This window comes from Aquarana catesbeiana, linkage group LG04 (genome assembly GCF_042186555.1).
Source record: "Aquarana catesbeiana isolate 2022-GZ linkage group LG04, ASM4218655v1, whole genome shotgun sequence".
In the NCBI taxonomy this organism is placed as follows: domain Eukaryota; kingdom Metazoa; phylum Chordata; class Amphibia; order Anura; family Ranidae; genus Aquarana; species Aquarana catesbeiana.
The window spans coordinates 676,517,980-676,543,634 of NC_133327.1; the positions used below are offsets into that span (position 1 = coordinate 676,517,980).

Below are 25,655 nucleotides of genomic sequence, written 5' to 3' on the forward strand. Positions count from 1 at the left end.
ATGTGCAGGTGAGAGTATCAATTGTACAGGTATGTGTGGGAGGCGAGCTGACTCATACTGGTTTGTGGGCTGTGTGTACAGCTGAGGGCACTGATTTTACTGATGTGTTGTCATAAATGGCACCACTTCTGGGGGAGTCTTAGTGGCATCCTCTAGTGCTGGAGGAGAACCTCATCTGGGCCAAGCAAAGCTGTCATGACAGGTTCCCTTTTTACATCATTTCATTTTTTTTTTTAAATATTTTACCACAATATATTGCATTTGTGTGCAGTTAATTTAACTTTAGTGTGTATTTTTAACAGAAAAATATGCAATTGATAAACTAATAATTTGTGACATAAATATTTGGAACTACAACAGTTTCAAGCACTGAGGAGGAAGCAGTGAGTTTTGGAAATGTGTATATGTCCCATATGAGATCATAAGATTTTTGTAGGGCGTATATTTTTTTATTATAGGTACTTGTATAGCGCTGTCCGTTTACACAGCTTTGTGTGTGTGATTCTGCACAGAATAGCTGCCCTTCATCAGTAAATCTGCTATAAGGCTGTCATTAGGTGGTTAAAGTCCCATTTCCTATTTGGGGATCCCCCTGTCTTCGGAAGAATGTAGAGCCCCCAAAAGCTTTGTGTTGAGTAGCCATTTGGCTTGCAAGAGTTTTGGGATTTTCATACTATTGTCTCTTCTCAGAATTCTGAACAAGTCCCTGGATTTCTATCAGGAGGATACACTTCCTTGGCACAAGAGTATTGAGCCTTGTCTGACCTCCCTGGGGAGCACCAGCAGTGATCAGGAGGTGAGGATGGGGACGGGCACAGAGGCGGTATTCTCAGAGGCCCAGGTGAAGTTCAGGCTGGTCTTGATTTGTTGGAGAGTCGTTCTACGGTTGATCCATCATACCATACATCATCTCTCTTTACTCGTTTAGGTTCTCCAGGAAGTGGTCAGCTTTCTCCACCGTCTGGCCTCTACAAACAAGGACTGTGCAGTTGTTATGTGCCGGCTGGGTGCCAAAGACACGCTGAGTAAAGTGCTGGAGAAGCACAGCACAGGCCTTATTCAGGCCCCAGAGCTGAGAGACCTCCTGAGTGACTGTGAGAAATACTCCAGCCTTTACCAGAAGATGGCCACCAGCATTCTGGCTGGCTGCATCCAGGTGAGCCTACGATCTGCTTACTGTGCTGCTCTTTGCTTGACTATAGGATGACGGAGTGCATGTTCCTGTCAGTGCGTGTTCCTGTCAGTGCGTGTTCCTGTCAGTGCGTGTTCCTGTCAGTGCGTGTTCCTGTCAGTGCGTGTTCCTGTCAGTGCGTGTTCCTGTCAGTGCGTGTTCCTGTCAGTGCGTGTTCCTGTCAGTGCATGGTGTATTTAACCACTTGAAGATCAAGCCTTTTCTGGCACTTTTTGTTCACAAGTTCAAATCAGTATTTTTTGCTAGAAAATTACTTATAACCCCCCAAACATATCTTATTTTTTTTCATCTTTATTTTTTTTAGCAAAAACCCTAGAGAATAAAATGGCGATCGTTGCAATTTTTTATGTCGCACGGTATTTGCGCAGCATTTTTTCAAACACAATGTTTTGGGGAAAAATTATACTTTTAATGAATTAAAAAGCAAAACGCAATATATACCCACTTTTTTTTGTAAAATATGAAAGATGCTACGCCAAGTAAATAGATGCCTAACATGTCACGCCTTAAAATTGAACACGCTTTTAGATTGGCGACAAACTACAGTAGCTAAAAATCTCCATAGGCGACGTTTGAATTTTTTTTTTACAGGTTACCTATTTAGAGTAAGGCCCCTTTCACACAGTAATGTCCGTTTTGACGTACTCGGCTTGCTCAGTAGGAATCGCTCCGTTGATCCCCGCTGAGCCAGCGGAGGACAGGTCCGTCTCCGCTCACTCTGCAGGGACGGAGCTGTCAGATCTCTGCTCTCCTCTGTGGGGGATCGGATGAAAACAGACATCTGTCCGTTTTTTCAGCCGATCCGCCAGACGGATGGAAAATGGGGTTTCCATCTGTCTGCATTTAGCAGAGCGGATTGGATGTCAGCAGACATGTCACCGCTGACATCCGTCACTCCATAGAGGTGAATGGAGCGTCCGTTCAGGTCTGCCTGAAAAACTGACAAGTGGACCTGAACGTGTGAAAGAGCCCTTGCAGAGGAGGTCTAGCGCTAGAATTTTGCTCTCGCTCCAGTGTTCGCAGTGATACCTCACATGTGATGTGAACACCATTTACAGATGTGTGCTCAACCTACGTATTCGCTTCTGCGCCCGAGCATGGAGGGATGGGGACGCATACATTTTTAAAAAAATTTTTTACACTGTTCCTTTTAATTTTTTAATTTTATTTGTATCACTTTTATTGTAAACATCTCTTGTAATAGAAATAAGGATTACAGGTCCTCTTTATGGAGAGATCTGGGGTCAAAAAGACTCCAAATCTCTAATTTTTACTTTTTTAAAAGCAAAAGAGTAAAAAAAAAAATCTTTTATTTTTTTAGCTTTAAAAAAAATAAAACTTTTTTTTTTTTTTTTTTTATTACTTCCAACCTAGACCAGAAGTGATGTCATGACGTCGCTTCGGTCCTCCAAGGCAATCAAAGGTGATCAGAAACTATTTGGTCTCTGTTTGCCTCTGTGACCAGCCACACGCACCGTCGGATCATTTCTCGGGCGCGCCAGTGAAAACGGTAAGCCCCAGAAAAAGCAGGGGGGAGGGGAGGGAGAGACTTCCCCTTCCGCCACTTCTGCAAGTGTTTTAGCGGCTCATGGGCCGCTCAGATCACTTTCATAATCCTGGTAAACCACTTGCAAACTGCTGTGGTCGGCAAGTGGATAAAGGAGGCTGTGTGTACCAAGACTCTGAATCTGTGCTGTCACCTACCTAATGGCTGTATCTGTGCTCTCTAAGGCTATGTTTCCACTAGTGCGACTTTTCATGCGACTTGGGACCGAAAAGTCGCATAACAAGTCGTACCCCATGATTTCCAATGAGTACCGTTCATATCTGTGTGACTTCAAGTTGCAGAGACTTCAAAGTAGTCCCTGCACTACTTTGGTCTCACTTTGATGCGACTTGAGGTCCATAGACACAGGCATTGCTTCAAATCGCGGTAAAATCACGGCAAAATCGCGCGACTTTGGGGACGCAATAGTGGAAACATAGCCTAAGTGTTTGATATCTTCCCATTGTGGTGAAAACAGTTTTTTTTATTTTCCCCCTCAGATGGTTCTGACACAGATCGAAGAGCACAGACGCAGCCAGCAACAGGTCAACATCCCATTCTTTGATGTCTTTCTGAGAAACCTTTGTCAAGGTGAGTGTTTAGTATCCTGAGATTCTTCCCCACCATACCACGCTCAACCCAAACTCTGATAACAAGGAGTGGACCAAAATTATTGTCTTCTTGACACCAGGCCATGCATCTGTCTATTTGGACCTTTCTTTAACCCCCTCCCGTCCAGCAACATACCCGTACGTTGCTGGACTTTTGGTGGTTATACGAGGGAAGGCCAATAAATTCTTACCCTCACCATGATCCAGATGTGCTAGGGATCTGAAATTTAGTCCACTGACTCGTCTCTACATATCCACCTCCAATGGTTACACACTTCTCACATCTGTGGAACAGACCTTTAATACCATCTGCGTAGAAGTTTGCAGATTTGGAGGAAAACCAGCTATCGACTTAAGTAATGACTGCCTCATCATTGTGGAAACGTCTTCCCCGTAAATGTTTCTTCAGATTTGGAAACCGGAAGAAGTCCGAAGGTGCCAGGTCAGGTGAGTAAGGTGGATCGGGCAGAGATTTATAGCCACAATTACAAACAAAAGTGACAGTTTCTGCAGCTCGATGTGCAGGTGCATTGTCAGCTAGCAGCAACACATCTTTTGATAGTAGACCTGGTCTTTTCTTTTTTTTCTTTGATAGCATCCCGTAGCTTTTGTATTCTGTTCCTGTAGTATGCTCCTGTTATTGTAGCCCCTTTTTGTACGTAATCTGTCAATATTCTACCATTGCAATCCCAAAACACTGACGACATGACCTTTGCTGGATGAATGTTGCACCTTGGCCTTTTTGGGGATGGGTGATGAAGCATGTTTCCATGTTTTACTCATTTATTTAGTCTCAGGATCATATAGATATACCCAGCTGGATGGACAATCCTCTCCATACACAGTTGACATCTCTTTATGGATTATTTGGGCAGATTTCCCTTGAAGATGGAGGAACTTAATCGCGGCTCGTTATTCAACTTTGTCTGGCATGACACCTACTCCATTTCTCTTGGCTCGAACTATAATTCACCACGATCTACAAAACCAAAAATTGGCATGCGTGTTACTAAAATATCCACCTATAAACCTGCAAATAGTCAGATCCCTAGCACATCTAGATCATGGTGAGGGTAAGAACTTATTGGCCTCCCCTCGTACAGGGATGATGCCTGCAGGTGCATTTTTTTTTTTTTTTTTTTTTTTTTTTAGAATCGTTTTATAGTGGATCTCCCGTCCCACAGGGTGACCCAAGCGAACAGCCAACACATGCGCCGGCTGGCCGGACAGCCAAGCAAAGCCGAGATCAGCTTTGATCGGCTGTTTGTAATAGTAACCCGGAAGCAATGACACCACTTCCGGTTTACTCGGAAACCATCAATACAATTTTTTGAAGATCTAAAGCTTTCAGAAACACAGAAAAAAATCTTGATGTTTTTGAATGCTTTTAAGTACAGAGGAGGGATTTGGGGGTTTTATAAATGGTTGAAAATTCTATACTATCATGGGTTGCGTTTTACTGCTTAATCTGTTTAATGGCTCACACTGATTTGTCCTTTCTGTGTGTAGGATCTAGTGTGGAGGTCAAGGAGGACAAGTGTTGGGAGAAGATGGAAGTCTCCTCCAATCCTCACCGGGCCAACAAACTGACAGATGGAAACCCGAAATCTTACTGGGAGTCGAGCGGAAGCACTGGATCCCATTACATCAACATCTACATGCACCGAGGTGTGGTGATCCGGTGAGTGCGAATGGGGAAGATATTTTCTGTGTGTAGGACATTTTTGCACCCCAGAATGCTGAATGTGTTTGTGCCCCCCTGCAGGCAGCTAACGATTGTTGTAGCCAGTGAGGACTCTAGTTATATGCCAGCCCGAGTGGTGGTTATGGGAGGAGAGAACCCAGCGAACATTAACACGGAGCTGAACGCGGTAAGTGACACATTCCAAGCCTTCTTAAGGGCAAGGGACAAAGCCCTTTAGGCTAGGTTCACACCTGTGCTGGTGGCGCCGCTGTGGGACCAGCACAAATTCCTGCAGCTGCAACCACCCTCAACGCGGGGCCATTAATCCTAATAGCACGTCACCCGCACTGGGAATCGCGCATGCACTGGCAACCTCGCTGTACTCGTGGTTCCTGTGCGGGCTGCGATTTCTAAAGTAGTGCAGGGACATCTTTCCTGCGTTTCACAGGGCATGGCAGCCCATTCAAATGAATGGGCTGTCATGCCCAAGCAAACGTGGGCAGCACGGCCGCACATGTGTGAACCTGGCCTTAGAAAAGTTTCCAAGTGTAGTCGAGGCTCAGAGGATCTCTCTCTGGCAAGACAGCAGGAGGTCCCCTGTGTAGAGGGCGACACAAGGGACCAGCAATGATTGGATATTTAGAATGTTACAAAATTTGTATGGGAACGGCGTCTGTCAGAGTGTATCGTCTTATTTTTGACACCTCTTTCCTCCAGCCATAATCCAGATATACTGCTGGTAATACTGAAGTCCTTCCAACGTAGAAACCAAGCCTCTGATCTTCCAGGTTTGGTTTCAACTTTAGATGGTGGAGTTACACGGTAATGTGGTAATCATGGCTGTATTATTTGTAAACAGGTGAACATCGCCAGCACAGCTGGACGTGTACTTCTCGTGGAAAATGTCACTCGTTTCTGGCCTATCATTCAGGTCAAGATAAAGCGATGTCAGCAGGTAAAGCGTGTGCAGGGTGTGACCGGGGGCAATGAGGAGAGTGTGTCACTGAGAGAGTACAAGTTCAAATGTCTCGCTTTTTCTTTTACATGTGCAGGGTGGTATTGACACGCGTGTGCGGGGCCTTGAGATACTAGGGCCCAAGCCAACTTTCTGGCCAGTGTTTAAGGAGCAACTTTGTAGAAGAACCTTCTTATTCTACACCAGCAGAGCACATAGCTGGGGGCAGGAGATCCGTGACAAGAAAGAGAACCTGCTGCAGCTCTTCAGCCGGTGAGCCATGCCTCCTTCATAACCACCAACTGGATATAAACTTGTGGGATATGCGCTATTACTGGCACAGGACACCCCCCCCCTCCCCATAATTGATTTATTGCCTGTAAAACTAGAGACCCCCTCAAACCTGATATACCATCTGCAATACCAGAGACTCCCCCCTACCATGGATATATTGCCTATAATATTAGGTAAGACTGACTATGATACTATAAATTCCCCACCCCAATATTGTGTCTGTAATATTGGCGACTCCCCCCAACCCCCTATAGATGGTGCATATTTCTTTCCTCCACGAGTTGCAGGAAACATATTTGCACGATTTCCCCATCAACACAGACAGTGACAGGGGAATCCCTCCTGCAAAACAATTGTCTTCTCCCATCGGGGGGGGGAGGCGGCAAGCAGGGGAAGACACAAGCCTTATTAGGTATACTGTTTTGATACTCTGGACCATAGCCCCCACCCCCAAATATACAATCAGTAATACCAGAGACCCCTCCCGAAAAAATTTGTCTGTATTACTAGAGAACCTTCACACCCCCCCCCAAAGGGGTATACTGTTTTAATACTAAACCCAACCCCCCCCCCCGAATATACGGTCTTTAATACTAGAGACCCCATTGCTATTCCAATATACTGTGTGTAATACTGGAACCCCCCCCCCCACACCTGGATTTGTCAGCTGTGTGTTGTATGGATATATGTGATTGGAGTTTGGTCTCCTCTGTACTCCTCTAATGTATCTGTACAGTCTTTGGTCTTCTCCATTCATAATCCTGGCATATAAGATATACTGAACCCCCGGACTGGGTGGAGTGGACTTGTCTTTTTCCAGCTTATGGTTTGTCATTGTACTGTTGCAGTGATGATTTATTTCCATGTAGTGTGTTTTGGCTGCTGTGTTGTGATATTACAATATGGTCTCTGTTTAGGATTGTTGTGGTTTTGCACTCATGTTGGTATTTGTGTTGCAGGCTGAACCGGGCATTGTCACATGAGCAGGAGTTTGCAGACCGTTTTCTTCCCGATGACGAGGCAGCTCAGGCTCTGGGCCGAACGTGCTGGGAGGCGTTGATCTCTCCTCTGGTGCAGAGCATTACCACCCCAGGTACATGGAATACTGGGAGAAACCTTCCTGTGTTTGATGTCTCCAGGACTGGTAATGGCATGGCACATTTTTTTTTTCTCTCTCTTCCAGATTCTGGAGGGGTGAGTCCCCTTGGGTGGCTCCTCACACGTTACCTGGAGATCAGTCGGGGATCTCGGCAACCCAAGTCACGATTGTCGGTCTTCAATTCTCGAGTGCGGAGGTTGACCCATCTCCTGGTCCACGTGGACACCAGCCCACCGGACACCACTGCGCTGAAACCACCCAGTAAAACTAGTGAGTTCACTGCACATGGTGTACTACCTGATGTCCTCCCGAGACCCAGCCAGACTCCATGTCTTCCTGACAGCCACCATTTGTAGGATTCTGGGCCTTTGGTTCCTATGTCTGTACTGGAAATAATGTTATGATTTATATGGAGTCTGGTGGGGTGGGTAGGTTCTCCATGTAAAAGAAGAGAAGATGACACAGCAGACTTGTACCTTGCTAACCTTGTCACCTCCTACAGATGGGAAGAACCGCAGCTCCACCAGTGCGCCAGTGAGCACCTCCAGCTGTGGGATGGGAAGTATGGCCGAGATGGCTCAGTGCTGGCAGGGGGTAGTTCAGCAGCAGGTAAGTGGCTCTCAGTGGGTGCAGTGCTTTCGGGAAAGGTGGGGCGGGGAAGGGATCAGGTAGTGTCCAGGTGTAACTTTGCTTGTGTACTAGGTGCAACGCTTTCTGGAGCGGTCGTGGAATGATGCCGATCTGGTTCCTCGCTTCTGTTCCATATATATGGCTCTCAGACGAGCTATGGAAGAGATGTTTGGTCAGCAGACACGATTTTTACTCGCTTTACAGCAAGGATTCTGCCAAGGCCTGTTACAGCTTTCATTCCTGACAGCATTACATGTGAGTGTCCCACAGTCTCAATTTCCATCCTCTTGTGTTTTTGTATATGGTACAGCTCCAAAGTGGTGTATTAGAAAACAGCTGCCCCTCTGTCAATATATGTTGCAGTTAATTGTGTTAATGGTACAGCACCCCCCCCCCCCCCCCTGTATGTACAGAGGCTCTTCCCTCCATGTGTTTGTATATGGTACAGCTCTCCCCTGTATATGTTACTGCTTCCCACGTTGTGTGCAAATGGTACAGCTCCCCCTCTGTGTATCTTAGATTGTAAGCTCTAAGGAGCAGGGCCCTCTGATTCCTACTGTATTAAAGTGTATTGTATTTGTACTGTCTACCCTCAAGTTGTAAAGTTCTGCGTAAACTGTTGGCGCTACATAAATCCTGCATAATAATAATATGGTAGAGCTCCCCATTTGTGTGTTTTATAGTATAGCTCCCCCTCTGTCTGCATATGGTACAGCTCTTCCCCGTGTTTGTACAAGGTACAGCAACCTCTCTATGTGTATATGGTACAGCTCCTCCTCTACATCTCAGTATGTGTGTATGGTAGACCCCCCCCCCAAATTCAGTGCATGTGTATATGGTACATTCCTTCCTGTGTATATATGGTACAGCTCCCCCCTTGTGTCTGCATATGGTAGAGCTCCCCATCTGTGTGTGTGTGTGTGTGTGTGTGTGTGTGTGTGTGTGTGTGTGTGTATATATATATATCACCGATACAGAGTATTTGCACAAGTGTCGGTACTCATGCAAATGCACCGATAATTGACACCGATACTTTCAGGCTCGGCTCTTTGAGCTGTCAGTGGGTCTCCCCAGTGTTAAAGAAGTCCGGTAATTGGAGCTGTCAAAATAAAAAAAATTTTTAAAAAAGCAGCTGGCAATATTAACAACATATATATATATATATATATATATTTCTTTATGTGTCTGTATATGGTACTGTATACAGTTAGTTACACATTGATGTATTTATGTCATCAGGTGACGGAGCAGTTTGCTCGGTACATTGATCAGCGGATAATTGCTATTCGTTCGGATTCCTCGGATTTCCAATCATTGGAGAAGCTGCAACAGTTCTTAGAATTTGTTCTTTTCCTGTCAGATCTCGAACTGTCCAATTCCTTTGAGCATTTTTACAGGTCAGTCAAATCATGATGTTCCTCAAATATTATATAGAGAATGTGTACAGAGAAGGTGCGATCGGTATGTATAGAGGAGATCTGATCAGAGTGTATGGAAGAGGACTGATGAAAAGGTTTAGAGAAGGCATTATTGAGGTGTACGGGGGGGCGGGGTGTACATAGGGGGGGGGGGGCCGATTGGGATGTACAGGGGGGGCCTGATTGGGATGTACAGGGGGGGGGGGCCTGATTGGGATGTACAGGGGGGGGCCTCTTTGGGATGTACGGGGGGGGGGGCCTCTTTGGGATGTACGGGGGGGGCCTCATTAGGATGTACGGGGGGGGGCCTCATTAGGATGTACGGGGGGGGGCCTCTTTGGGATGTACGGGGGGGGGCCCTCATTAGGATGTACGGGGGGGGGCCTCTTTGGGATGTACGGGGGGGGGCATCATTGGGATGTACAGAGGGGGGGCCTGATTAGGGTGTACAGAAGGGGGGGCCTGATTAGGATGTACAGAGGAGGGGGGCCTGATTAGGATGTACAGAGGGGGGCGGGGCTGATTAGGATGTACAGAGGGGGGCGGGGCTGATTAGGATGTACAGAGGGGGGCGGGGCTGATTAGGATGTACAGAGGGGGGCGGGGCTGATTAGGATGTACAGAGGGGGGGCTGATTAGGATGTACAGAGGGGGGGGGGGCTGATTAGGATGTACAGAGGGGGGGGGGCCTGATTAGGATGTACGGGGGGGGGGCCTGATTAGGATGTACAGAGGGGGGGGGCTGAGTAGGATGTACAGAGGGGGGGGGGGGCCTGATTAGGATGTACAGAGGGGGGGGAGGGGGCTGATTAGGATGTACAGAGTGGGGGGGGGCATTATTGGGATGTACAGAGGGGGGGGGGGGGCCTGATTGGGGGTGTACAAAAGGGGGGGCTGGTTGGGAGTGTACAGAGGGGGGTGCCTTATTGGGGTGTGCAAGAGGGGCGCCGGCCTTGTTAGAAACTGTACAGAGTTGAATTTGCTGGCGTTTATAGCTTTGGGCCTCTGTTTCCCTTTATGCATTGCAGGCATTATCTGGCTGACCGTCTGCTCACACTTGGACCATGCTGGTTTGAGAATTCTGTGGTGGACCACATTGGCATTTGTTTCCCAAACCGGTATCCTCAACAAATGTTGAAAAACCTGCAGGAGGCAAAAGATCTTCAGAGAGAAGAACATATATACCGGCTGCAGCAGCTAGACAGTGGAGTCTTATCAGAGGAGGAGGAGGAAGAAGGGATGGTGAGAGGAGAATGGATGGGGGTGGAAGTGTATTCTGGAGGAGGAGACAATGGAGTTTATTTATTAAAGCTGGAGAGTGCAAAAGCAGGCTCACTGATCTGTTTGGATGATGTACTGAGCTGTATGTGTGCTGCACTGTATTTCCTGATATGTAAACAAATGATGCTTTCTGTATGCAGGTCAACTAATCAGCTGGCCGATTAATCAATTATGAAAATAGTTGACAACTATTTTCATAATCGATTAGTTGTCGATTAATCGATTAGTTGTTTCGGCCATAGCAGCAGCTAGTTGCCATAACCCCTTATCCTTTTTTTTTTTTACTATGGGCAGTTCTCTGTTCCCAGGAGTGATCCAATGCGGCAGATACCTGGGCATAGAGACAAGTGAGGCCAAGATGGCTGCCACTCGTCTCTCTGCTCTTGGAGGACTATGTCTAACGTCGCTTTCGGTTCTCAGGCCATAGTAAAAAAAAATTTTTTTTTAAGCAAAAGTAAAAATTTTTTTTTTCTTTTACTTTTAGCGCTAAATGAGAGGTTTGAGGTCTTTTTGACCCCAGATCTCTCAATAAGGAGGACCTGTCGTCCTTATTTCTATTTCAAGGGATGTTTTACATTCCTTGTAATAGGAATAAAGGGGATAAAAAAAAAATAAACAGTGTAAAACAAATAGGAAAATAAAAACAAGCACCCCATCCCTACTTGCTAGCGTGCAGAAGCGAATGCATAAGTCACGCACGCATATGTAAACTATGTACAAACCACACATGTGAGGTATCGCTGCAATTGTTGGAGAGCAAAAATTCTAGCACTAGACCACCTCTTTAACTCTAACTCTAAACATGTAACCTGTAAACATTTTCAAAATGTCGCCTATGGAGATTTTTAAGTACCGTCACTTGTCGCCATTCCTCTAGCGTGCGCAAAGCATGACATGTTGGGTATCTATTTACTCGGCGTAACATCATCTTTCACATCATACAAAAGCATTGGGGGTGTAAATATTGGTTGGTTTTTAATTTTTTTTTTTTTTTAATTTTACTAAAGTGTATTTTTTCCAAAAGAATTACGGTTGAAAGATCGCTGCGCAAATACTGTGTGACATAATATACTGCAACGATCGCCATTTTATTATTCTCTAGGGTCTCTGCAAAGGAGTATATATATATATATATATATATATATATATATATATATATATATATATATCTATCTATCTATCTATATATATATATAGATATATATAGATATCTATTCATCTATCTATCTATATATATATATATATATATATATATATATATATATATCTATATCTATATATATCTATATCTATATATATATATATATAGATATATATATCTATATATCTATATATATCTATAGATATATATATCTATAGATATATATATCTATAGATATATATATCTATAGATATATATATCTATAGATATATATATCTATAGATATATATATATATAGAGAGATATAGATATATATATATACCGTATATACTCGAGTATAAGTCGTTCCGAGTATAAGTCGAGGCCCTAATTTACCACAAAAAAAATGGGAAAAACTTATTGACCCGAGTATAAGACGAGGGTGAGAAATGCACAGCTACTGTAAGTGGAAAAGAGGGTCAACAATGCCCATTTGCAGCATCACTGTGCCCATTTGCAGCCATAGGTCCCCTGAACTTCAAACTCGGTAGTTAAGGGTTCCTAGATGCCCCCTAGCTGCAGCCAAAATTTGGGGTCTCTGAACCCAAAGGGTCCCGAAATGACATTGCTGCAGATAGACACCGTTGACTGAATTTGGGGCCCCGTATCTCTGGGCCACTTAGTGCTAACAATCCCAAATTTGGTGTGCAAACCCAGTGGAACTATCACCATAAAATTTCCAAAGCTGGGGTTTCTAGCACTAAGTGGCCACGAGATACAGGGCCCCAAAAATCAGTTCAGAAAATGTAAAGCACTTTTCTGCAGCAGAGAATGACATTTTCCGAACCAGTTTTGGGGCCCCGTACCTCAGGGCCACTTAGTGCTAGGAACCCAAGCTTTAGATATGTTGTGGTACTAGTTCCACTGGGTTTGCACACCAAATTTGGGGTTCCTAGCACCAAGTGGCCCTGAGATATGGGGCCCCAAAGTCGGTTCAGAAAATGTCAAGCACTTTTCTGCAGCAGAGAATGACATTTTCCGAACCGATTTTGGGGCCCCGTATCTCGGGGCCACTTAGTGCTAGGAACTTCAGCTTTGGATATGTTGTGGTACTAGGTCCACTGGGTTTGCATACCAAATTTGGGGTTTCTAGCACCAAGTGGCCCTGAGATACGGGGCCCCAAAGTCGGTTCGGAAAATGAAATTTTTTGCTGCAGAAAAGTGCTTGACTCGAGTATAAGTCGAGGGGGGGCACTTTCAGCACAAAAAAATGTGCTGAAAAATTCGACTTATACTCGAGTATATACGGTATATGTATATGTATGTATATATATATATATATATATATATATATATATATATATATAGATCTAGATATATAGATAGATAGATAGATATATATATATAATCTATAGATAGATAGATATATATAATCTATATCTCTCTCTATATATATATATATATATATATATATATATATATATATATATATATATATATATATATATATATATATATATATATATATATATATATTATATATCTATATATATATATATCTATAGAAATATAGATATATATATAGATATATATATATAGATATATCTATTACATAGATATACGGTATATTTACGGTATATTATTAATTTTTTTTTTTTATATATAATGTTTGGGGGTTCTAAGTAATTTTCTAGTAAAAAAAATACTGATTTTAACTTTTTAAATAATATGTTCCAGAAAAAGCCTGGTCTTAAAGTGGTTAATATTATATATTAATATTATGAAGGTGGTAAACACAATATATTACAGTGCTAACTCTGTATCAGTCCCATTAACATAAGCTAGAAAAAGGATCAATGAAAAAAGTCCATATTCCCGGAGGTATAGGAATAAAAATATATCAAAGTCTGGCTAACACAAGTGAATGCTTGCAGGCTGCCTGTTAAAAGTGGGCTGGGGATCCACAATCTGTAATATAAGAGGGCAGGGAAAAGAAGCTCCAGGCAGGCATAGTGTAGCACAATTTAATAAGGGTTAAAATGAGAACATATATGTATGCACTCAGAAGCGGGTGGGAGGAGGATGACAGATGGCAAAAGGAGGAAGATCCGAGTGTGAGCCGGGGACTAAAGTCTGTAGCCGGATAGGTGAGAGCCTTGAGGAGGAAGCGGGATGAGCCAGGGAACCGTCAATGGGGAGCCGGCGTCAGGTTGATGGAGAAGGCGTGGCTAGCCTCCGAAAAAGCATTCCCTATTGGTCCTCACAACAGATAGAGGTGACAGCTCTTGTCCCGATACTCTAGCTGGAGAGACATACACCTTGGAAGGTCCCCGCAACCGGAAGACTCGTCCCTACCTTAGAGGGCAGCCTGACGCCGGCTCCTCGGTGACGGTTCCTTGGCTCATCCCGCTCTCTCCTCACGGCTCTCTCACATATCGCTCTGGCTAGAGACTTTAGTCCCCGGCTCACACTCGGATCTTCCTCCTTTGCCACCTGTCATTCTCCTCCCACCCGCTTGTGAGTGCATACATATGTTATAATTTTAACCCTTATTAAACTGTGCTACACTATGCCTGCTTGGAGCTTCTTTTCCCTGCCCTCTTATAAAAGTGGTAGATGGTCTTGTTGGTAGAGGTAAGTTGTGCAGTACTCTGATGTGTTTATTGTATCTTCCTATAAGAGTATTAATGATCTGGTTTGTTTTCACAGGAGATGGAAGAGATCTTGGCGCCCCAGGATCATGCTGCAGAAGGTGGAGAGGTGCAGATCTCGGTTCTCTCCCCCCGTTGTTGGTCGATATCTTCTCTCTGTTACATGACGGATCCCTCCAGAATCTTCCCGCAATCCCTCAGCAATCCCCTTCTTCAATTTACTGACTTCTACATAAAGAGTAAGACTCCAGATATTACTCAGCTTCTGTCATTGTTCATGATAGAACACGATTTTCCCAACGCTAATATTCAGCAATGCTGGAAACCTCATTACTTTCATCTGATCTGCTTCTCCCTATTTGTGTGTTATTTTAATGTCTCTATAGAAGTAATCACCAGATCTGATAACAAGCTTGATCTGATAAGAAGACTATGGTTATCACATTCTAGCTTGTTGGGACATCATTTATGGTTTCCTGTAGGTTACCATAGAATATAATACATTGTTACACAGGAAGGTCTGGCTGTTTGCAGCCTTTGAGGATAGCTAATTTTAATAAATACACATGATTCTTTAATAATCATACTAAATTTCTCTATATCTTAGTAGTAGAAGGTTGACCACTTTTTACAGACAGTGGCATCTTGTGTCTCCATCAACTTCTATTACTTCCCGTCTATGCGCCTCTCACACCCTACACACATCATTAAAGCTGCACTCCCAGGATTGAAAAAAAAAAGTACCTTTGCAGTGAGGTCCCCTCCCACACTGCAAGGGTTAAATGCTTGTTATTTCTAGGGCTATTGGAGGAGGCTGTATCACTCCTTGCCGCCAAATCGCGTACATGGTACGTCCATTGACTTCAAGTGGTTGTACCTGGGTGAAGCATCACCTCGGTACCATTTTTTAGAGCCGAGGTGTCAGAAACCATGAACAAAAGTACAGTAAAATCACACTTCTTTATTAATAAAAATAAAAAGGTAAATAGAGTAAGCATAGTCAAAGCATAGCCAGAGTCCAGTAACCAGATCGGGTAATCAGCCAAGCCAGAGTCCAGTAACCGGATCGGGTAATCAGCCAAGCCAGAGTCCAGTAACCGGATCGGGTAATCAGCCAAGCCAGAGTCCAGTAACCGGATCGGGTAATCAGCCAAGCCAGAGTCCAGTAACCGGATCGGGTAATCAGCCAAGCCAGAGTCCAGTAACCGGATCGGGTAATCAGCCAAGCCAGAGTCCAGTAACCGGATCGGGTAATCAGCCAAGCCAGAGTCCACTAACCGGATCGGGTAATCAGCCAAGCCAGAGTCCACTAACCGGATCGGGTAATCAGCCAAGCCAGAGTCCACTAACCGGATCGGGTAATCAGCCAAGCCAGAGTCCACTAACCGGATCGGGTAATCAGCCAAGCCAGAGTCCACTAACCGGATCGGGTAATCAGCCAAGCCAGAGTCCAGTAACCGGATCGGGTAATCAGCCAAGCCAGAGTCCAGTAACCGGATCGGGTAATCAGCCAAGCCAGAGTCCAGTAACCGGATCGGGTAATCAGCCAAGCCAGAGTCCAGTAACCGGATCGGGTAATCAGCCAAGCCAGAGTCCAGTAACCGGATCGGGTAATCAGCCAAGCCAGAAGTCAGGGATCCAAGTAGAGGAACAGCAGGCAGGATAAGGAGCCAGAAGGGATGTCAGCAAAGCCAGTCTTTAAACAGGAACGCAGGAGATGGTTTCTTGTGATGTGACCAAGGCGAAGGCAGGAATGAAGTGAGCTGGAGATCTTTATGTAGGCAGGACTGACGAGCAGATCCACAACAGCTGGTTAACTGTGGAGAGAGATGAAAGCTGGCAATTAGCCGACAGCTGAGCGGCCAGCTCCATCCCAATCGGCCTTGATCAGGTCTCTGCTATGGTAACGCCGTTGTGATGACATGACGTCTCTTCCGGTTTACCTGGCTGTCATAAGCGGCATTTTTTGAAAATTGTAAGTATTCAAAAACGCTGATCTTGGTGTTGTAAATGCTTTCAAGTGAAGAGGAGGGATTTTGGAGTCCTACTGACCCCAGATCCCTCCATAAAGTGTGTCACATCCCTATTGCTGTCACAAGGATGTTTGCAATCCTTGTGACAGAAATAAAAGTGCTGAAATGTTTATTTTTTGTGGTTTTTTTTTTTTTTGTGCCCTCGCAACTTTTGTGTAAACCAATCAATATACGCTTATTGGGATTTTTTTTGTAGCAGAATACATATTGGCCTAAATTGATGAATAAATTCTATTTTTCAATTTTTTTTTATTGGATATGTTTTATAGCGGAAAGTAAAAAAATATTGATTTTTTTTTTTTTTTTTTTGTTTAAAGCGCAAGAAATAAAACGCAGAGGTGATGAAATACCACCAAAAGAAAGCTCTCTTGTGGAGAAAAAAGGACATAAATTTTATCTGGGTACAGTGTCACGCAATTGTCAGTTAACCATTTCGGCTCCTGAATGTTTACACCCACCTTCATGACCAGGCCATTTTTTTGCGATTCGGCACTGCGTTACTTTAATCATCTGCGTTTTTTTAATTTTTTTTGCGCTATGAACAAAAAAAAGACTGACAATTGTTTTAAAAAAAAAAACTATTTTTTACTTTCGGCTATAAAACATATCAAACATTTAAAAAAAAAAATCAAATTTCCTCATAAATTTAGGCAAATATGTATTCTGCTACATATTTTTGGTAAAATAAAAAAAAAAAACCCAATAAGCGTATATTTGCGATTGGTTTGCCCAAAAGTTATAGCGTCTACAAACTATGGAATATTTTGTTTTTTGCTTTTTTTTTTTTTACTTATAGTGGGACTGCAATATTGCGGTGGACAAGTTGGACACTTTTTGGGGACCACTGACATTATTACAGTGCTAAAAGCATGCACACTCACTGTACTAATGACACTTGCTGGGAAGAGGTTAACATCAGGGGTGAACAAAGGTGTGCCTCGCCTGTGTTTGTGTACTGTAGTGGGGGGAGGTGCTTTTACTAGGGAAAGGTATTGATCCATGTCCATGCTTTGCAGGAACACGGGATCCATGCCTCCCCTACTGACACTGTCTGTGTCCTGTCTAATTGGTGGGTGCCGGCGGGCATAGAGTCCGCGGTACCCGCCGTTGAGCTCTCGCTGTGTATAGTCACAGCGGGAGCGAGCCGCGGTACATGCGCACACCCTTCCCGGAAAAGCCAGGTCATGTATGTGTGTGTGTAATAAATATATATAATGTGTATGTGTATGTATGTATGTATAATATATATATATATATATGTGTGTGTGTGTGTATGTGTGTGTGTATATATATATATATATATATATATATATATATATATATATATATATATATATATATATATATATATATATATATATATATTTATTAATAATATGAAACGACAAAAAAGGGATTGCTGCAGAAAAATGTTTTAATGAAAAAATATAATCAAAACATCCAAAATATATAGGCCGTCATCGTAACAGTTCTTCTTTCTTCATTTCTACTTCAAGAAGGGCGTGATCTGTATTAGCCCGAAACTGTTACATAGGTGAGGTCGAAAAAAGACACAAGTCCATCAAGTCCAACCTATGTGTGTGATTATATGTCAGTATTACATTGTATATCCCTGTATGTTGCGGTCATTCAGGTGCTTATCCAATAGTTTCTTGAAACTATCGATGCTCCCCGCTGAGACCACCGCCTGTGGAAGGGAATTCCACATCCTTGCCGCTCTTACAGTAAAGAGCCCTCTACATAGTTTAAGGTTAAACGTCTTTTCTTCTAATTTTTCGATGGTGGCCTATATATTTTGGATGTTTTGATTATGTTTTATTTAGTCCTGCCCACTGTCATACCCAGCACATTCCTTTTTGCACATTTTGCCAAAAGTCACGCCCCCCATATTCTCCTCTACATATACTGCATGCCATAATACCCTCTGCACTCTTCTACAGATATTGCGATGCCCGCTCTCATGCATGTAATACCCACTGTGATATCCTCCGCACTCCTCTCCTGCACATACTGCCCTCTATCACACCCTCGACACTTCACTTCTCTCTTGCACGTATTGTCGTACACCATGCTCCTCTTCTGCACATTTTACCCATTAAAACAGTTCTATATGATTATATGTAATATCTCCAGTCTTTCCTATTCTGGAATGGGCACACTTTTGTTAGTAATAAATTTATGTTTGATCTTTTCCAGGTCAGTATGTCCCAGGCTTCTCTCAAATTGTTCAGTCACGACGGCTGCAGTGGACGTGGTTGGGAAATGCGGAGGTGGAATATGGAGGTCTGATCCTCCGGGTCTCCACCCTGCAGATGTTCATTTTGTTGCAGTTTAACCATCAGGAGGTGAGATGGCACTGAAGGGCTATAATGGGGTGGAAAGTAATATCCTGTGATTTTATATTAGGAGCTGGTAGATTGTGGTGTGGGGGGGGTGGGGGTACAGTGTGCTGCAGACTTATGTATAAAGTGGACCGAGGTGGAGCGTGTTACATTGTAGTGTAGAGGGTGGGGGATAGAAATTAGCAACTATGCATCTTGGCGATGAAGCACAGAATCACTCAAGCAATGGTCCATGCCATGTTTGAGGCAGTCCTCCTGGACAAAGTCTCTGCTTACGAAAAACTATGGAGACCCTGAATTATCCACTTCCTCCCCCCTGAACGATGACTCCCTTCTATTGCTTTGACCTTCAGGTTGCATAAGACATACAGATCCTGGTCCTCCTCTAGGGACCCCTATTCCTTTTGACCTCCCCCTCCTCTCCTTCCCCCTTCCTTACCCCACCTTAGTCCCTTCTGTCCCCAAGCCCCTTCTCCCCCTCCCTCCAACCCGCTTAACTACTCACTGATATCTCGACCGAGATAAAAAAATATCTTTTAATTCTCCTCCCTCCTCTACCCCCTCCCTTCTTCTTACGACTTCCTCTACAGCCTAGTTTTCATTCAATTATGAGGGTTATACCCTCTTTACCAAATGTGTTACATAGCACTACCTGACCACTAGTTACTGCCCTTCAGTCTTTAACTAAGTTATGTAATGCTGTTCAGATAACATGCTCTCTACATTTTCCTGATGTGACTCTTTTCTTCGTCATATGTATTGCAATGTACATTAAAATTTGCTTAATAAAACTTTGGAACAGAGAAATTAGCTGTACTCTTGTTCGTGGTAAGTTAGGATTTGTCATGTAACTTTTTTTGTTTCTAGGAGGTTTTGGAGGAGTCAATTATTAAGACCACAGGGCTGCCAGAGGCCTTGGTGAGCCACGCTCTGGCACCACTCACTGCTAAAGGTGGTATCTTGGTGCACAAGGAAAAGGGTGAGTTACAGTCCAAGGCATTCACAAAATTTTCATCTTTCTCCTTTCTATCTGCTATCTCCTAGCTACGCTCACCTCTGATTCTTCTGCCTGCACTCACCACCTCTGAGTGCCTTCTGCCCGCGCTCAGCCCCTACATCTTCTTCCCCATCTCATCTCCCTGTTTTCTTTCGCTGTGTCTACTTCAGCCTCCTCTTCCCCACGGTTTTCATTCTCTCCTTTCCCTGTGCTCCTCTTTGCCTCTGCTCCCCCTGCTTTCTTCTTTGCCTTTCCTGCTTTGCTTTCCATTCCCTGTGATCTTCTCTGTGTGCTTTCCCCATGCTCTCCTCTGCTTCGCCTTTCACAGCGATCTTCTTCTCTGCCTCTCGCCTTTCACCGCGATCTTCTCTGCCTCTCGCCTTTCACCGCGATCTTCTTCTCTGCCTCTCGCCTTTCACCATGCGATCTTCTCTGCCTCTCGCCTTTTCAACGCGATCTTCTCTGCCCCTCGCCTTTTCAACGCGATCTTCTCTGCCCCTCGCCTTTTCAACGCGATCTTCTCTGCCTCTCGCCTTTTCAACGCGATCTTCTCTGCCCCTCGCCTTTTCAACGCGATCTTCTCTGCCTCTCGCCTTTTCAACGCGATCTTCTCTGCCTCTCGCCTTTTCAACGCGATCTTCTCTGCCCCTCGCCTTTTCAACGCGATCTTCTCTGCCTCTCGCCTTTTACCATGATCTTCTCTGCCTCTCGCCTTTTCAACATGATCTTCTCTGCCTCTCGCCGCGATCTTCTCTGCCCTTCGCCGCAATCTTCTCTGCCTCTCGCCTTTCACCGCGATCTTCTTCTCTGCCTCTCGCCTTTCACCATGCGATCTTCTCTGCCCCTCGCCTTTTCAACGCGATCTTCTCTGCCCCTTGCCTTTTCAACGCGATCTTCTCTGCCCCTCGCCTTTTCAACGCGATCTTCTCTGCCTCTCGCCTTTTCAACGCGAACTTCTCTGCCTCACGTCTTTCATCGCGATCTTCTCTGCCTCTCGCCTTTTCAACATGATCTTCTCTGCCTCTCGCCGCGATCTTCTCTGCCCTTCGCCGCAATCTTCACTGCCTCGCGCCCTTTCACTGCGATCTTCTCTGCCTCTGCTTTCCCCACACCCACCCCTGTGTCTCCCCTCCCTGCCTGCTAGCCTCCTGCCTCCTCTCTCTCCTCCCTACAATGACTTTACATTATTTTTAGGGCTTTTGTGTCTGAATGAAGAGAAGTTGATTGAGCAAGGTTCTGGTAAGATTCTGCAGCTTCTCCCGAGGCAGACATACTTGAATGTAGAGGAAGATGAAGGACATACGCTGGAGAAGAAAAGGAACATTATCCTCTGTCTGATCACACAGATCATGAAGGAAGAGAAGGAGCTTCATATTGACAATCTAGTGTTCAGGGTAAGATTAGTGTCTGAATTTGGCCTTTGGGAGTCTCTCTTCCTTTGCAACTGTTGCCTTTTTTTTGGAGGTAACATTGAGCATAGGTAAAGACATGAATTATTGCTAATAAAAAAAATGATGATCCAGCTCAGATAAAATTGCTGTGTGGAGTAAACCATATCAATGTGATCAGATTTTACAGTTGCAAATTATTAAGGTGTCCATGTATAAAGAGAAACCGATTCTCCTCCCCATATACCACTGGAAACACTGTGCAGCGTCTGATGTCCTGTGGTGTGCTCTCTGCATAATGCTTCAAAAACAATGCAAACAGAAGGAGATTGCTGTTGTTATGGGTCTCCTCCCACTCCTGGCGCACTTTTTTCCCTTCATTAGAAACCTGCAGCAAGTAAACCCCAAACTGCATTTATAGCACACCGAGCACTTGCCTCCCCCATTGCTCCACTGAAGGGAAATCCTCCTTTTGAAGTCTGCTGGCAAACAGACATTTCCAAGAGTGTTCATATTACCCTGCCCCCCTCCCCTGACCCTTTCATCATTACTGTGTCCATTACTAACACAGAGACTGGCGAATGAAGGAGATCAACTCCCAAAAATATATAGATTTCTCAGCGGACATGGAGCGGCATTAGTGACATGGGCAGGTCAAGAGGCAAGTGCCGTCTCCTTCTGCAAGGGAAAACTGTGGATATTCCAAAAAAATTGGTGGATGTGGGAGCCCTTCAATAATTCTCCTATTTAGAGGTGGTGCCTCCCTATGATAAAGGGTGGCTGCAGTCGCAAATATTAAATGATCAAAAAAGAAAACATACACAACCAAAAGGCTACCTTCTCAAAATGCATCAGTAAGCAAAAGTTTAAAATTGAAACAGCATCACAAATCCCCCATTACTCCCCCCCCCCCCATCATTCACCTAGTCCCTAGCCTGCTATGCCCCCCCAAACAAAACACAATTCAGCCCCTCCCTCTAAAGTAGGAGTCCAGTCTCCCCGCCTGGAGCAAGCCAACTCCACCAAAGTCCCCCACTCTCTGCAATGTCACCTGCACCCTGTCATTAAAATGTGACCCACCTGAGCCGTGGTCTGACCGGCACTTCACCTTTTAGAACTGAATGACATGCACAAGCTTTTGCAAGGCTGGGGACTGGTACTATACCCCCACTGTGCTGTCAGGAACATGGCAATCCTGATGTCTTAGTGCAGCAATAGCACAACCCAGTCTCTCAGATCTCATTGAAATGACTCGCACAAAGTTTTGTCTCATTTTTTTGGGTTTGTATTCGATATGTCCAAAGAGCGATCTCACACATACTTTAAAATATAAAATTTATTAAAAGTAATGACAGATAAAGAAAAGATCACAAAAATACTTCACTAAAGATGCTGTTTCCACGGAGTTCGCCATAAAGGCGTGGCCAGGTAATCAGACCAGACGTGCATGTTGCATGATGCTGCTCTGGAGACGGGACTAGCCTATTCCAGTTTGGGCTGTGATGGATACAGGCTAGTATGTGAGTAAAAGTTGTTTGGACAGTGATATCGCCTTTTTTAGGGGGATAGTGGGGTCGGTCATCCTGCCTTCCTCAAGCTTTACATCAGTAAGTCAAAATAATACATATCACCTTATGTGGCTCCTTGATCAGGATTTGGAGGCTAATGCCACGTACACACGACCGGACTTTCCGGCAGAAAAGATCCGACGGAATCATTCCGTCGGACAGTCCGATTGTGTGTGGGCTTCATCGGACTTTTTCTTTCTAAAATTCTGATAGACCTAGAAATAGAACATGTTTCAAATCTTTCCGATGGAACCAGTTCCTGTTGGGAAAACCGCTCGTCTGTATGCTATTCTGACGGACCAAAAACGACGCAAGGGAAGCTACTGGCTATTAAACTTCCTTTTTCTAGTTTTGTCGTACGTCATCGCGTTCTAAACGATCGGACTTTGGTGTGATTGTGTGTAGGCAAGTCCATTTCAGCGGAACTCCATCGGAAAGACCGTCGGAGTCTATTCTGACGGGAAGTCCAGTCGTGTGTACGCGGCATTAGAATTCATTAGTGAGCCACAATTTGAACCACCAACAGTAATAATAAGGAAATACACAATTACACAATATAAAATTTCCCCATCACACAGTAACCCAGTCACTGGTATGATCAACTCCTCTTGTCCTTGGAAAGGCTGGTGGATGGTGGGATGGATGACTGAAAACTGTGGCCAATTTACCTGTCAGGATCACTTTAGAATGGAGTACGTCTCAGAATCATTTCAGAGGGAGAAGTAGAAATGGGAGTTTTAAGGTGCAAATTAATCAAATTGAGAACAAAATCGAATTTATAAATTTTATTTAATATACATCATTTTAAAATATTCTATATTAAAACCAACATGAGAGAATTCATACGGTCTTTGTACACGTTTCTCGACTCTACACGTTTCGCCACAATCGTGGCTTCCTCAGGAGCTTTTGCAAGACTTTATGTACAGTATCACTAGGTGGGCAATTCCTCAATGCAAAATAAGAATTTCCTTTTCCTATATACCAACGCGATACAAACAGGGCAGGGTAGATCCACGGAGACAGCTATTGCCTTAGAAAGGAAATAGTCACCTGAGGCATAAAAACTGTATCATGCAGGAATCAAAACTGAACCAAACCCTGCCTTGTTTGTATCATTATTTGTATCATTTATTTTTGGATTAATGAGTTTACTTTACAGTACTTTGGCATGTGCTTTGCTTCTTAGGTCATTGACTCCTGCCAGAAATTGGACGTTGGGAAGAACCTCAAGTTCCTGAGCTTCAGCTGTAGCCACACGGACGTCCTTTCCTGTATTATGTACCTAGTCAACCAGGGCTATGCGCGGCGCAACGAGGATAGCCCCCATATACTTGAGTACCTTTCAAAAGACCCATCTACACCACACAAGAGCAAAGCCCACATCAGCTTCCAAACTGCCAGCAAGAAACAGGATCTTGGTGGCAAGGCCCTCAGGTACAACAGCCTTATCCGAATGTCTGTGAACGAGTGTTGTGTTCATAGTTGGCGTTCCCACTTCCCAAGGATTAATTTCCTGTCCTGGGAAACATTTTCACAAAAAAAAAAAAAATATGCCACATAGGATGTATGATGATGTGCATGACAACTGTATGCCTCGGGCTGTGGGTTGTGGATGGAACTTAGATTTATTCTATTGTGTGAGTGGATTCTCTTATGTTGTAAATTTTGTCATCTATCCATTGTCAGTCACCATTATACTTGTTTTTTTTCAGCACCGGAGGGGTGGTGGAGCAGACGGTTCTGGAATCTGTCCTCCTGCCCATGGGTCGCACTCTGGGCCAGGAGGAAGTATGGTCACTGATGGGTCATATGGTTAATCAGGTATCAGACACACTGAGTGTGACCCAGGACATCGCCCAACACCTCCTCATCCACTGCAAGTGGAACATGGATTTACTGCTGCAGAAGTACTCTGATGACTCTGAGGTTCTTCTCGTTACCTCAGGGTTGCAAGTTCCCAATCCCAGCCAGCCTGAGAGCCCACAGCCCATATGCCCTGTTTGTATGACCCCCTTAAGCCCAGCAGACAACCCTCCATCACTGTGCTGTGGACACAGCTGCTGCAAGGTGAGTTTTTTCTGTTCTGTTTTCACATCTGGAAATTTTTTCCAGCCCAGCATAAAAAGGTTTGGAAGCGCTGAGCGTGTCTCTTTATGAAATCCACAGAACTGCTGGAATGAATATCTCACCACGAGGATAGAGCAGAATCTGGTACTGAACTGCACCTGCCCTACTACAGACTGCCTGGCACAGCCCACCTCAGATTTCATCCACAAGATCATCTCCTCCAAAGAGGTTGTGCAAAAGGTACGAAAAAACCCAAGAAAAGAGAACATGTTTGTTCTTGTACTAGCAGTCTCTCCCACAATGATGAAGGAAAAAGTCATGTGTGAGTGTATTAACTGCATGTGGACATGATCCAGAATTTGACTTTTGAGATGCACTGCTCATATACAGACGTGGCCAAAAGTTTTGAGAATGACACGAATATTAATTTTCACTAAGTCTGCTGCTTTAGCGTTTTTAGATCTTTTTGTCAGATGTTACTATGGTATACTAAAGTATAATTACAAGCATTTCACAAGTGTCAAAAGCTTTTATTGACAATGACATGAAGTTTATGCAGAGTGTTAATATTTGCAGTGTTGACCCTTCTTTTTTAAGACCTCTGCAATTCTCCCTGGCGTGCTGTCAGTCAACTTCTGGACCACATCCTGACTGATGGCCGCCCATTCTTGCGTAATCAATGCTTGGAGTTTGTCAGAATTTGTGGGGTTTCTTTGTTCACCCACCTCCTTGAGGTTTGACCACAAATTCTCAATGGGATTAAGGTCTGAGGAGTT

General features: G+C 44.2%; 1 protein-coding gene across 8 annotated transcripts in view; it reads left to right on the plus strand.

Annotated features, from left to right (window-relative positions):
- CUL9 (cullin 9) overlaps positions 1-25,655 on the plus strand; it is a 99,966-nt gene that overhangs the window by 48,913 nt on the left and 25,398 nt on the right. For 3 of the 8 annotated variants that reach the window (XM_073628654.1, XM_073628656.1, XM_073628659.1), the window contains exons 13-33: positions 691-841; positions 929-1,156; positions 3,239-3,329; positions 4,859-5,030; positions 5,115-5,220; positions 5,893-5,988; positions 6,086-6,261; positions 7,242-7,375; positions 7,466-7,651; positions 7,884-7,990; positions 8,084-8,266; positions 9,251-9,408; positions 10,458-10,671; positions 14,540-14,720; positions 16,832-16,915; positions 18,711-18,859; positions 19,724-19,835; positions 21,048-21,247; positions 23,999-24,246; positions 24,525-24,879; positions 24,979-25,119. In XM_073628654.1, coding sequence (XP_073484755.1) covers positions 691-841; positions 929-1,156; positions 3,239-3,329; positions 4,859-5,030; positions 5,115-5,220; positions 5,893-5,988; positions 6,086-6,261; positions 7,242-7,375; positions 7,466-7,651; positions 7,884-7,990; positions 8,084-8,266; positions 9,251-9,408; positions 10,458-10,671; positions 14,540-14,720; positions 16,832-16,915; positions 18,711-18,859; positions 19,724-19,835; positions 21,048-21,247; positions 23,999-24,246; positions 24,525-24,879; positions 24,979-25,119 — 3,472 coding nt within the window. The remainder of the gene's footprint in view (positions 1-690; positions 842-928; positions 1,157-3,238; positions 3,330-4,858; positions 5,031-5,114; positions 5,221-5,892; positions 5,989-6,085; positions 6,262-7,241; positions 7,376-7,465; positions 7,652-7,883; positions 7,991-8,083; positions 8,267-9,250; positions 9,409-10,457; positions 10,672-14,539; positions 14,721-16,831; positions 16,916-18,710; positions 18,860-19,723; positions 19,836-21,047; positions 21,248-23,998; positions 24,247-24,524; positions 24,880-24,978; positions 25,120-25,655) is intronic. The other 5 variants (XM_073628655.1, XM_073628660.1, XM_073628658.1 and 2 more) reach the window with 3 other exon arrangements.